We start from the raw sequence: 12,749 nt of genomic DNA on the forward strand, positions 1-12,749 counted from the left end.
GAGAGAAAAAAAGGGGGGAATAAATAAGGGATGGGGTAAGAAGGGGAGAGGGGCATTAACGGAAGTTAGAGAAATCAATGTTCATGCCATCAGGTTGGAGGCTACCTAGACGGAATATAAGGTGTTGTTCCTCCAACCTGAGTGTGGCTTCATCTTGACAGTAGAGGAGGCCATGGATAGTCATAACCCCTTCTTACACCATCCCTTATTTATTTATTGATTGATTCATTCATTCATTCCCTTCTTTTCTCTTTTCTCTCTTTTTTCTCTCACGGTCCCTCTCACAATCACTCCTTGCCTGTTCTCCATCTTCCTCTGGTGCTCTTCTCCCTCTTTCTTTTTCCCTAGGCCTCCCGTCCTATGATCCAGCCCCCTTCTCCAGCTGTGCATCCCTTTTGTCAAACAACTTCCCAGCTCTTAGCTTCATCCCTCCCCCTCCTCCTATCATTTTGGATCTCCCTCTTCCCCTCCCACTTTCAAATCTCTTACTATCTCTTCTTTCAGTTAGTCCTGATGAAGGGTCTCGGCCAGAATCGTCAACTGTACTTCTTCCTATAGATGCTGCCTGGCCTGCTGCTTTCCACAAGCATTTTGTATGTGTTGTTGGAGAAACCCACTGACATCCTCAAGAGGAGGGGATCTTCACTCCCTACCCGATTTTGGCCTTGGTGTGATTTCAGACCCACCAATATGGTTGACTCTCAATGACTTTTTCTAGTGAGGCAGCAAATCAGTCTGTTCACGGGGAGGAAGGGATAGGCAATAAATGCTGACCTGTGGCTTCCACATCTCCTCGGAGGTACAGTCTAAACAGAGACGGCTGAGAGCTCTGCGACAAGCTGAACATTTGGGTTTTCTGCAAGATTTGATGGAAACACAGTGGAATAATTACGTGTCAAAGCAAAATGTTTGACCAAGGCACAAGAGCAAATTAACCCACTGTTGGTAATTCTAGATTAAGACTACTTGACTTCAAACTAAAAAACCCTTTCTTTTAAATTCCCTCTAATGGATGCTGTTAATTGTCATCTGGGGTTGTGTGTTTGTCCTGGTGATCCATGTGTCAGTTCAGCTCAGTAAGATGGATCCTCAGCTCTGAATCGTCAATTTGTGGTTCCAGAGAGTTGAGCACAGAAGACTAAGCTTCCCTGCACTGCTGAGGGAGTCAGACTATAGACATATGAGCAGAATTAGGCCTTCCAGCCCATCAAGTCTGCACCACTATTACATCAGGACTGATTTATATTCCATCACAACTGTTCTCCTACCTTTTGCCCAAACCCTTGACACCCTGACTAATCAAGAACCTAAATATGCCCAGTGTCTTGGTCTCCACAACCATCTGTGGCAATGAATTCCACAGATTCATCATCCTCTGGCTAAAGAAATTCCTCCAAATTCCTCTAAATTTCTGTTCTAAAGGGACATTTTTTTTTGCTGAGGTTGTTTCCTCAGGCCCCAGATTCCCCCACTGTTGGAAACATCCTCATCACATTCGCTCTGTCTAGGCTTTTCCATATTTGATAGATTTCAATGACGTCAGCCCTCGTTCTTCTAAACTCCATGAGTACAGACCCAGAGCCCTCAAATTCTCTTTGTATGTTAACCCCTTCATTCCTGGGATCACTTTTGTGAACCTCCTCTGGAACCTCTCTGATGCCAACACATTCTATCTTAGATAAGGGACCCAAAACTGCTTACAATACTTCATGGCCTGAGCAATGCCTAAAAGAAGGAAGTATTACAAAGGCACCAGCAGAGGAACCTGTGGTTTTGTTTCAAAGAATAGCAAGGCAATTCCCCCTCATAGAGATTGGAGTCATAGAGCAATACAGAGTGCAAACAGGTCATTTGGCTCAACTGGTCCATACTAGCCATTGTGCACAGCAAGCGAGCAATGATTGAAGTGTTTGGTACATATCCCTCAAAATCCCTCCCGTCATCCTTTAAATGGTATTATTGTTCTAATCTCAATCACTTCCTCCTGCAGCTCATTCTATTGACACACCGCCCTCAGTGTGACGTTGCCCTGAGGCCTCTTTTACATCTTTTTCCCGAAAACCCTGCCCTCCCAACTTTTAGTTCCCCTACACTGAGAAAAACGTGTGCCTTGACTGGTATCAGGGCTAATGTTTATTGCTAAAGGTCGTCACAAAATATAAGTTATCTTATTTTTGTCTCATTGCCATTTCTGGGATCTTGCCTTCTGCATTTCTATGATAGTAGTTTATTGTTATAAAGTGCATGAACTCATCTTGATAGGTTAAGCAAGTGATGGCGTGTGCACATAGAACAGGGCAGTTTTATTCAGGCACTGAGCTTAGGATTACTGTGTGTGTTCAGGGAACAGGACTGCATCTACACTTACCTACAGCTTCCCATGATCACCACGTTCCAGAAGTACAGTCCTGTGCAAATGTCTTAGGCACGTACATAAAGCTCGGGGGCCTAAGACTTCCGCATTCTACGGTATTTGCCAATGTGGAGCAGAGAGTGAGCTTGAAAATCTGGCAGGAGCAAGGCATGTTGGGAATGATGAGGGTGGAATGCCACAGGAGGGGTGTGGGACAGGTAGCAAAGGAATGCCAGGGCTGGGCGGGGGGGGGGGGGGGTGTGGAGTAGCCCAGCCCTGAGACACCGGGCAAGGTCATTTGATTCCAAACAATTGTCTTAGTGATCATTACAGAATGTCTCTTGTGCTTCCTGCTCCCTCCCCTCTCCCTTCCCTTTTCCCAACCATGATTCCCCTCTCCCTGCCCCCTTCCCATTCCCAGTCCGTAATAGAGGCCCAGATCAGAATCAGGTTTATCATCACTCACATATGTCATGAAATTTGTTTTTTTTTGTGTTTTCTGGCAGCAGTACATAAAATTACTACAGTACTCTGCAAATGTCTTAGGCATCATAGTTTTAAACATGTGCCTAAGATTTTTGCACAGTTCTGCAGGTTCTGTGGAAGATACAAGGAGCAATTATGGAATTAAGGACAGGATTTCAGTAAAACTTAACCAAAGCTCTCAATTAATTTCTGTAGTTACATGGCTGTGCTCTTGAAAGGATACATTGCGCAAGATGTTGGCGAGACCTTGCTTGGATTATTGTGATAGCCTTAGTTACTCTGTTATAGAAAAGACATCATTAAATTAGAAAAGAGTGCAGAGAAGATTTAACGAGGATGATGCAGGGACTCAAGGGTCTGATTATCAGGAGAAGCTGGCCAAGCTTAGGCTTTATTGCTTGGAGTGCAGGAGAGTTGCATACAAATCATGGGGCTTATAGATAGAGTGAACGCACGTAGCCTTTTTTTTCCCAGGGAAGAGCTCTAGAAACTAGAGTCTCAGGTTTAAGGTGAGAGGTCAAAGATTTAAAAGGCAACGTCTTCACTCAGATATGGAACAATGTGCCAAGGGAAGTGGTTGAGGCAGCTCCAACGGCAACATCCAAAATATATATGTACAGGTACATAGATAGGATGGTTTTAAGAGTTATGGGTCCAATGTGAGCACCATGATCCAAAGGGGCTGTTTCCATGTCCTGTGGCTTGGTGTGATCTGCCTCCTGTGTCAGAATTATTCTACGTTATGTATAACTGCTCTGGTTCCTGTCTTCCTTTCCACTTTCTACATTACTTCTCTGGTACTTTTGGAACACATTTCCCTGAAAATCTTCAACAATTACACTGGCTACACTCTTATTTCATTTTATTGTGAGACATTGAGGCCATTAGGCCCATCGTGTATATGCTCAGGTCAATCGCATTACTCCTGTATCATCTATTCTGTGTCATCTGCCATTAACACTTCCCTGATTCTCCCTCTAACACTAGAGGTACTTTACAGCAACTATTTAGCTAATCACATTGAAAAGCTGTTCTAGCCCATTGTATGTGTTTTTTAAAAACTGCAGATGCTGAAATTCTGAAACAAAATCGGAAAATGTTGGAAACAGTCAGCTAGTCAGACGGCATCTGTAAAGAGAGAAGGAGGCACAATGTTTCAGGTTGATAATATTCATCAATAGGTTATTAGTTAATTTTGAGGGTTTATTTAGGGAATTCATTAATAGTGAGCACTAAACATTGAACATGGAGCATACAGCACAGGAGCTGGCCCTTTCACCCAACGTGTCCATACTGGCCATGAGGCCAGTCGAAATCAACCCCATTTGCCTGCACCTGGTCTGTACCCCTCCATTCCCTGTCTGTTCACCTGTCTGTCTAAATGTTGCTGTGATATCTGTTTCCACCCACCTCCCCTGGAAACACATTCCATCTCCTATCACTCCCTGTGCGTAAAAAAAAAGATTTGTCTCACAGACCTCCTTTAAACTTTGAACTCACAGGTTACATCTGTGCTCCCTAGTATTGAACCTTTCCTGCCTGGGAACAGGATTTGTGAATCAAAACCAATATTAATAAGAAAATGTGGCGATGTATTAGAGGCACCAGTCAAATGTAGGCATGCTGTTGTACACAATGAGCTACAATTTAAAAAAATTGCATTAACGGCACGCTTCCATTCTTGGCAATAACCAAACCACCAGCTCTTGTGGCATTGATGGAGGTTAAATATTGGCCAGAACCCAGGAATAAATCACCGTATCTTGTATCGTAACAATGCCGAGGAGGTCATGGGCCCTCCAGATTAATTTCCCCCTTTCTTTGGACCTGCAACTAATATGTACCCATCAAATTCCCCTTCCCTCCAATCCCCATAAAGGGGTAATTTAGAGTGATTAATGAACCCACCAACCCAACACATCTCCGGTGTGCGAAGAGAATGGAGTGTACGAACTCCAGAGAGAGCCCTGATGTCGGGATCAAATCCAGGTCACTGGAGCGATGAGGCAGTGGCTCTGACTTCTGTGCCCCTAGGCCATTGCTCGCGATCCCTTCCAGAATAATGACCTAGCCACTTGTACATACCTGAGACAACGGACAGGTTTCCGGTTTAGACTCTTCTCAGACATCTTGTGCTGCTGAGTCCATTTGTCTGGAGTCTCTGGAACGTAACAAAGCTCAAATCTCACAGGTGTGACACTGAGGAGGCATTTAGTCAGGCGCATTAGCAAATGGGAATGGGGGGATACTGACCGTATGTGGGCCGATGTGTAGTTTAAATTGGCATCATAAGTCAGCAAAGACATTGTGGGTCGAAGGCCTGTTCCTGTGTTGTGTGCTGTTCTGTGGCGATACAGGGGACTGCAGATTCTGTAATCTGGAGCAATGCACAAAGTGGTGGAGGAACTCAGTGGGTCAGGCAGCATTGTGGAGAGAAGTGGACTGTTGGCCGCCTGGCCTGCTGAGTTCCCTCAGAGTTTACTACCTGTTCCACTCACCCGGAGCCTGAAGTGCAACCCCGTCACAGCCTATGCGCTAAATACTTGCGGCGCGCGTGTTGTTCTACCCACTCGGGGTGACTTTGCCCCTTTTCGCTAACAGATGATGAGCAGAAGAACAAAATGGCCTCCCAGACGTCCATGCACCAGCTGATCGCGGAGAAGGACCAGGCGCTGGCAGATCTCAACTCGGTGGAGAGGTCCTTATCCGACCTCTTCCGGAGATACGAGAACATGAAAGGTGTTCTGGAAGGATTCAAGAAGGTAACCCTCTTGAGCACATTGATAATTAGAAGTCCTACAGCAGCACTGACGGAAGTATTCCAACCCTTTGCCCCTTTGTTCCCCAACTCCAATGCCATATAGGTTTAGTTAGAGGACTGGTGACCTGACTCATGACTCAAATCCATCATGACTACTGTGGAACCTAAATAGCGTTATTCTCACAATAAGGAGGAGTCAGTTTCAATGTTCATGAAAATGTTTGATTGCCATTAAAAACCCATTTGATTCACTAATGTCCTTTCGTGGAGTGTGCCTGCCATTTCTATCTATTTATTACTTAGCAAGAGAGGAATGGAGTAGGCACTTCCAAACATTCGAGCAAAGCCCCGCCCTAGCAACCTCTGATTAAAGCTGATTAACCCTAACCTAAACACGGGACAATTTGCAATGATCAATTAACCTAGCCGGTTAGTTGGTCATTGTCAACCACCTAATGTCTTTGGACTGTGGGAGGAACCTGGGGACAACCCATGCATACCACGGTGAGGACATACAGACTCCTTACAGAACAGTGCCGGAATTGAACTCTGAACTCAGGAGCTATATCAGCGTCACACTAACCACTTCGTTACCATGGTGCCATATCTGGTCTGGACCATGTCAGATCCCAGATCCAGCCCCCTGGAGTTGGCATGAAACTTGCCCTCCAAAATGGCCCAGGCAAGCCCCTTATTACAAAGGAGGTGCCTTCTCAAGGGGACCTAATGACAGGGAGTAAAGGCCGTGGTTCTTGAGCGTAATGACCAATTTCCATTCATGATTGAAAATAAAAGTGGCTTGTTTTCTGTTTGTGCCCCAAAGAATGAAGAAGTGTTGAAGAAATGTGCTCAGGATTACTTAGCAAGGGTGAAACAGGAGGAGCAACGGTATCAAGCCCTCAAACTCCACGCTGAAGAGAAGCTAGACAAGTGAGTACCCGTTGATGGCTTATATATATAACAAGTTGGTCGAAGACTGTAGTGATGGAATCAGTGATCACCGTGGCTGTTATTTACTTTGCTCTTTATTGGAGCAAGAAAGCTTGAAGGCTAAATCCACGGAGCAGGCCAAAGGCCAATAAGGAGGAAGGCTCCTTGCAGGTAGGAATATCCCAAATGTATGAAAGATAAAATAGTCTTAGGGTCATACAGCAGGGAAACAGGCCCCCCAGGGTGACTTCATAGACTTGTCCATGCTGACCCAGATGCCCCTCTACACGAATCTCCGTTTTCCAAACCGTGGTCAACTCTGCCTTGCTCGGATTGGCTGCTTCCGAGTGCGTGTGTACAGCATTCCCTCCTGCTTCCACCCCCACCCCTTCCGTGTGACAGATAGACATTCATTCCCCTTCCTTCACCCACGCAGGGCCAACGAGGAGATTGCGCAGGTGCGTGCCAAGGCTCACGCAGAGGGAGTGGCCATGCAAGCCAGCCTTCGGAAGGAGCAGATGAAAGTGGATTCCATGGAGAGGACGATTCAGCAGAAGGTAATTTGAGTAGTGACGTACCTTTCTTCCCCCTCAACCCCGCCGAGTTCCTCCAACACGTTATTTGTTGCTGTCGTACTGCACCTGGAGACAGAATTCCAGCACGCAGCGTCAAGAGCAGGAGCCTGGATCACCTCCCAAATGCTAGTTGGACCTGATCCGGCCAGCGAGAGCACTGGAGTCTGAGCTGTTCCCTGTTGTTCCAGCTCTGCACTTGATCCAGGTCACAGTGATTTGACCTGGAGCAGTACTTGGTAGTTTATTCTTAACCACATTGTGTTTTGACAGTCTTCAGCATGAAACATGAATTCTGATTCCTCTCTGCACAGATGCTGCCTGGCCTGCTGGGTGTTTTGAGCTTTCTAGCCTATCTGAGATCAATGTATTTATTGCTGTGGTTGGGTTGAGCCTGACCGAGCTTTTCTAATAAAACACACCATGACTTGGTAGTGTGGGATGTGAGGTGCGAGGACAGGAAGCACTGCCTGCTTTTTTCAGGGTGTGGGTTGAGTGAAGAGCCAGGACACCCAATCTCATCTGAGCCAAGGTCTGCATAAGATCAGGGGCGGAAAGAGTCGCGCATTGTTGGTCTTGGGTTGGCCACGGGTTCCAGCTGTGGTGAGTCTGTTGTCATGTGCTCAAGTACAGTGAGGCACAAGTAGGTGAAAAACAGCATCGGAGGCAACAGAGAACATAAATTGCTTTTTTATTTATGTAGAGACACAGCTGGAACTGGCCTTTCCGGCCCTTTCAGCTGCTCTGCCCTGTGACACACCGGTTTAACCCTATCCTAATCACAGGCCAATTTACACTGACCAATTGACCTATTACCAATCCATCTTTGGACTGTGAGAAGAAATCGAGCACCTGGAGGAAACACGTGCACATGGGAAGGAGCGTACAAACCTGCTTGCCGAGGGCGCCAGAATTGAACTCGGAACTCCAGTGCCCCGAGCTGTAACAGCATTGTGGTGTCCCAAGCTTATAAATAAGTTATACAAAAGAGTGTAGAGAACAAAAGAATGTGCAAGCCAAGATTCCAGTGAAAAGAAAAGCGAGTGCACCAAGGTCCATAGTGTTCCATTTACTGAGACAGGGTACCATTATGTGGGCCAGTTGAAAGATCTGGTGGTTGTACTCTTGAACCTGGTTGGGGTGGGGCTTCAGGCCTCAGTACAGACAGGAGGTATGGAAGCCTAAAGGATCTGGTTTCATCCTCTGTAGCTTGTACCAGTCACTTCTCAGTGAGGTGTGTGCTATTGCTGGATCTCCGCCCAGGGAGAGGGAAATTGTACCCGTCTCTCAGTGAGTGGTAACTGTGGTAACAAAGTGGTTAACTTACTGAGTTTGGAAACATCAGATCTCATCGCTGAAGCTGGGGAATTCAAAAAAAAAAGCGGAATTAAAGGCGAGGGGAGGTGGCGGTGACCTCGGAACTATTGGAATGTTGTAAATATTATCCTGTGATAGCTTTCAGGGAAAGAAATCTGTTTCCCTGGCTTGAATGTGACTGTAAACCACAGCAATGTGCATGACTCCCCGCTGAACTCTGAATTGACCCAAGTCATCTCAAGTTCAAGACGAAAAGCTTGACAAGAAGTTATGATCGTACTCTCAACTGCTTGGGTGCATGATGTAGGGAGACAGATGCTGGAATCTGGAGCGACAGTCTGTCTGCTGGAGGACCTCAGTGGGTCGAGCGTCCTCTGGAGGAAAGGGAGTTGTCAGCACACCCTACATCAGAATGTCGTGGAGGCGGGAGTGTGTTTAAGGATTGTTACTGTTTCATTTACCCTCTCCACCCAAAGTCATCGTCAGTTTGAAGGCTGATTGACAGGTGTGGCTAAATGATGTTGGGCTGTTCACGGGATCGGGAACGTGCTCGCTCGCCTGGGAATGGCAAGGCATATGACTGTCGTCTGTCTACCTGCACAGACTAAGGAAGCAGTTAAATGTCTGCTGGGCTAAATACCTACCATTCCATGGATTCTGTCGGGCACACCACTTACTTTTATAATATTGAAACATAACTGGATAGCGTTCGGTGCCTGAGAACATTCAGTGTTGAATGATTCGATGGCCATTCAACCATGCAACCATGATTGAATGGTAGAGTAGACTCAATGGGCTGAATGGTCTAATGTCTTTATGGTCCTATTGTCAATGGAACCTTGGCCTATAAAGATAGACTCAGAATATTAGTGGTTATTCTACTTTAAACTTCTCATCTTTAATTTTGAATCTCCCTACACCTGATCTCCACACCCTTTCCCCTCATTATGACTCCACTGTCCACACCCACTTTTCTCCCTAGTTGTGGAATCTCTTCCAGACTTGTATCGCTCCAAATCTCTGCATTTCTCCAGTTTTGGCCTCCTGCTCTTACCTAGACTTAACCCTTCACTTGATAACTGTGCTCTGGAATTCCCTCGAGCTATTTTCTCTACTTCTGCTGGCTCTTTGACCAAGTTTCTGGTGATCTGCCCTGATATCTCCTTAGCGGGCTCCATGAATGACTCTTGTTCCTGCCTAATTGATCTATGAGAAAGTCCATTGTTTTAATTTATTTTCGGGATGTGAGCATTGCTGACAAGGCCAGCAGTTATTGTCCTTTACTTAAAGATGGTGGGGGAGTGAGCTGCCTTCTCGAACCACAGCAGCCCTTCTCGGATTTTGACTTAGCGACAATGAACGGATGAATATCTATTTCCAAATCACCATTGCCCTCCTTATCGAAGATTGAAACATTGAGACGAACGCGGAAGACGAGCAAGGGCTCAGTGCTGACTGCCTGTCGTTTGATCACTGATGGGATGCCTCTGCTGGAGAAGGAGCCTAGGTGGCAGCTCGCTGTGCCCGGAGCGTAGGCCTCTGCGTTCATGGTCTCTCTTTTGATGACGTTAGAGGCTGTTACCGAGGTTCTGCATCTGTGGATTGCACTATGGACTGTGGACTTCTTCGGTCCTGCGGCTTTTATATTCCGTGCTTCGCCTGTTCTTGTTTTTTTTTGTGCAGGGGAAGGAGGTTTGGGGGGGGGGGTTCTTGTTGCATTCCTTGTGGGGGGAGTAGGATTAGGGGGCTGATGCCCTTGTTGCGATTTGGCGGGGGTGGGAGGAGAGGGGTTTAGGGGTTGATGATCACGTTGCCATTCCTTTATTGTGTGGGGGGGGTTGGGCTTGCTGTTTATCTTTGAATGATTTCTGTGCATTTTTGTTGTTTCATGGCTATCTGGAGAAGACAAATCTCAGAGTTGTATACAGTATACATACTTTGATAATAAATGAACTTTTGAATTCAGGTTGGGCGGATTGGAGGGGTACCTGCAGGTGGTGTTACTTCAGTGTTTCCCTGTGCCCTGCTCCCCTTGATATCCTTGGTAATAAAGATTACAGATTTGGAAGGTGCTACTAGAGCAGCCTAGATGAGTAACTCCAGTGTATGTTTGTACTTAAATGTAGATTGTTGTGTGCCAAGTTGGTAACAACAGAAAAGGCTGAAAACACTCGGCAAGGCAGACCGAGACCATGAAGGGAGAAGCTGTTAACATTTCATGTCCAAAATCCACCAGTGAAGGATTGGTTGGAGACTCCTCAATCTGACACGTTAATCCAGTTTTGCTTTCCTAACCTCAGGATGTAGGCAGCAATTTCTGCTTTTATTTCCGATTTCCGGCATTTGCAGTTTCACCATCTTCACTTACCGGTTTCATTTTTCTTTCTCTTTCGCAGAACCAAGAGATTGAAGAGCTGACCAAGATCTGTGATGAGCTGATTGCCAAGCTGGGGAGAACGGACTGAAGCCTGGTCTTCCCAATACACTGGATCCTGTGCATGACACGGACGCAGCTTCTTCCAGACCTTCCTTCCTCGAGCACGCTGCCTTACTTTAGAACCAGAACCCAACAACCATGCATCTGACCCTTAAACTAGCAACGCCCAATAGTCCGCAGAGCACATGTGGCTGCTGGATCGTCTTTGTGTAATGTTGACTACACAAGCAAAAGAGATTATCAGAACCTTCCCAAGGTGGCAGGCACCCAATTTCTCTGAAGTGTAATTTGCTCTGCCAGCGCCATCTTCCAATTTTCCTCGCAGCCCGATGAGATCATCTCCTTAAAGGTGCCATCCAGTACGCGTGTACAATCACTGATGAGGCATTTCAGATCCAGGTTATAGAATAGCTGAGCTCTGAAGAGCAAGGGAGTGTGGATGCATTGCAAAACACTTTCTGTCAGTTAGGTGAAGGCACTTGCTTAACACCGGGCTTCTCACCATTTTGATTCTCAGGGTTTAGAGAGCCTGAGGTTTAAGATACAGGCTCGCGGTGTGGCCACACATTGACACTTGAATGGCTTTTCTGAAGGTAGAAGCAATTCCTCACTTGGTACATCATAAGCATTGTGGTTTCAAGGTGCCAGCAGTATGGTCTTAATTTGAGCGCACAAGACTCACTGTACACTGAACACGGTATATTTAATGTTAATTAGCGGATGCATCAAGCCCTGAAACGGACAGGAAATGCAGAGGCTTGCGTTCTTAGTGGAGGCTCCAGCATTTACTCACAAGCCCAACCATTCCGGCAACAGCACTCGTTACCGCATCCAACCATTGCCTTCCCTGCAGTTGACGCATGGCAAGTCGGTGATTTAATGTGCCTGCATCAGTATTTTCTTTCTTGACATTGTGTTAGTGCCTGTGCAAAATAGGGTGTTGGTGATTTGACTGTGTCCATCCTACTCGTGACTTGGCAGGGACCTCACTCCGCCCTGCCACTTTTAATGGTTTCTCTTCTGCCTGCTCGCTTTCAGCTGCTTCACCCATTGAGAACCTTCACCCGCATAATTTTTATATACAGATATATTTGTCTTTTATATGTTATAGTTCAATATAAAAATTTTTAAAGTTGTAACTACAAATTAAGAATCTGAAAAGATATTATAAGATTTTAATTCCATGTACTAATATATTTTTTTCCATTGTCATTGCCTGAATAAAATGAAAGGTGAGATTCACCTTGAGCAGTTCCACAACCACCTGTCTTATTCTTGCATTGCAAAGCGACAGACGCTTCAGATCCCTGCCGATGTGAATTCAGCACCAATTGTTGCCCCATTTAGCTGTGAAGTGCTGGGAATCAAAGGTATTAGCGAGAAAAGGCTATGGTGTGGAGGTCAAATGTGTTGTTCATGTACAGTGGAAGAAGCACGGTGACGGGGGGGGGATTAAGTGGCTGGTCCCTGTTCTGCTAAATCTGTCTTTGATATGACCTCATGTCCGGTTTTAAACTGTAAGATATAAGAGCAGAATTAGGCCATTCGGCCCATCGAGTCTGGCCTTCCATTCCATCATGAGTGACCTATTCTTCCTCTCAGCTCCAATCCCCTGCCTCCACGCCCCCCCCCCCCCCACCGTATCCCTTCATGCCCTGAGTGTAGGTTAGAAGCTCACTGGTGGGGTATTTGAGTAGAGGGAGAAAGCTGCCTTTGGCCTCTGGGATAAACTAGAGTAAGAATATTGGGGGGTGTGTTATGGTAGAGTAACGGTTAGCATAATGCTTTCCAGCGCCAGCGACCCAGGTTCTCCTACCACTGACGTCTGTAAGGAGTTTGAATGTTCCCCTTGCGACCACGTGGGTTTCCTCTAGGTGTTCCAATTTTATTCCC

At 46.2% G+C, this 12,749-nt stretch overlaps 1 protein-coding gene across 4 annotated transcripts in view; it reads left to right on the forward strand.

Annotated features, from left to right (window-relative positions):
- Positions 1-12,116, forward strand: part of tacc1 (transforming, acidic coiled-coil containing protein 1) — a 214,003-nt gene extending 201,887 nt beyond the window's left edge. For all 4 annotated transcript variants that reach the window (XM_073058043.1, XM_073058014.1, XM_073058023.1 and 1 more), the window contains 4 exons: positions 5,441-5,601; positions 6,424-6,530; positions 6,967-7,087; positions 10,816-12,116. In XM_073058043.1, the coding sequence (XP_072914144.1) occupies positions 5,441-5,601; positions 6,424-6,530; positions 6,967-7,087; positions 10,816-10,884 (458 nt within the window). In that variant the 3' untranslated portion in view covers positions 10,885-12,116. The remainder of the gene's footprint in view (positions 1-5,440; positions 5,602-6,423; positions 6,531-6,966; positions 7,088-10,815) is intronic.
- Positions 12,117-12,749: the final 633 nt, after the last annotated feature.

This window comes from Hemitrygon akajei, chromosome 1 (genome assembly GCF_048418815.1).
Source record: "Hemitrygon akajei chromosome 1, sHemAka1.3, whole genome shotgun sequence".
Classification (NCBI taxonomy): Eukaryota; Metazoa; Chordata; class Chondrichthyes; order Myliobatiformes; family Dasyatidae; genus Hemitrygon; species Hemitrygon akajei.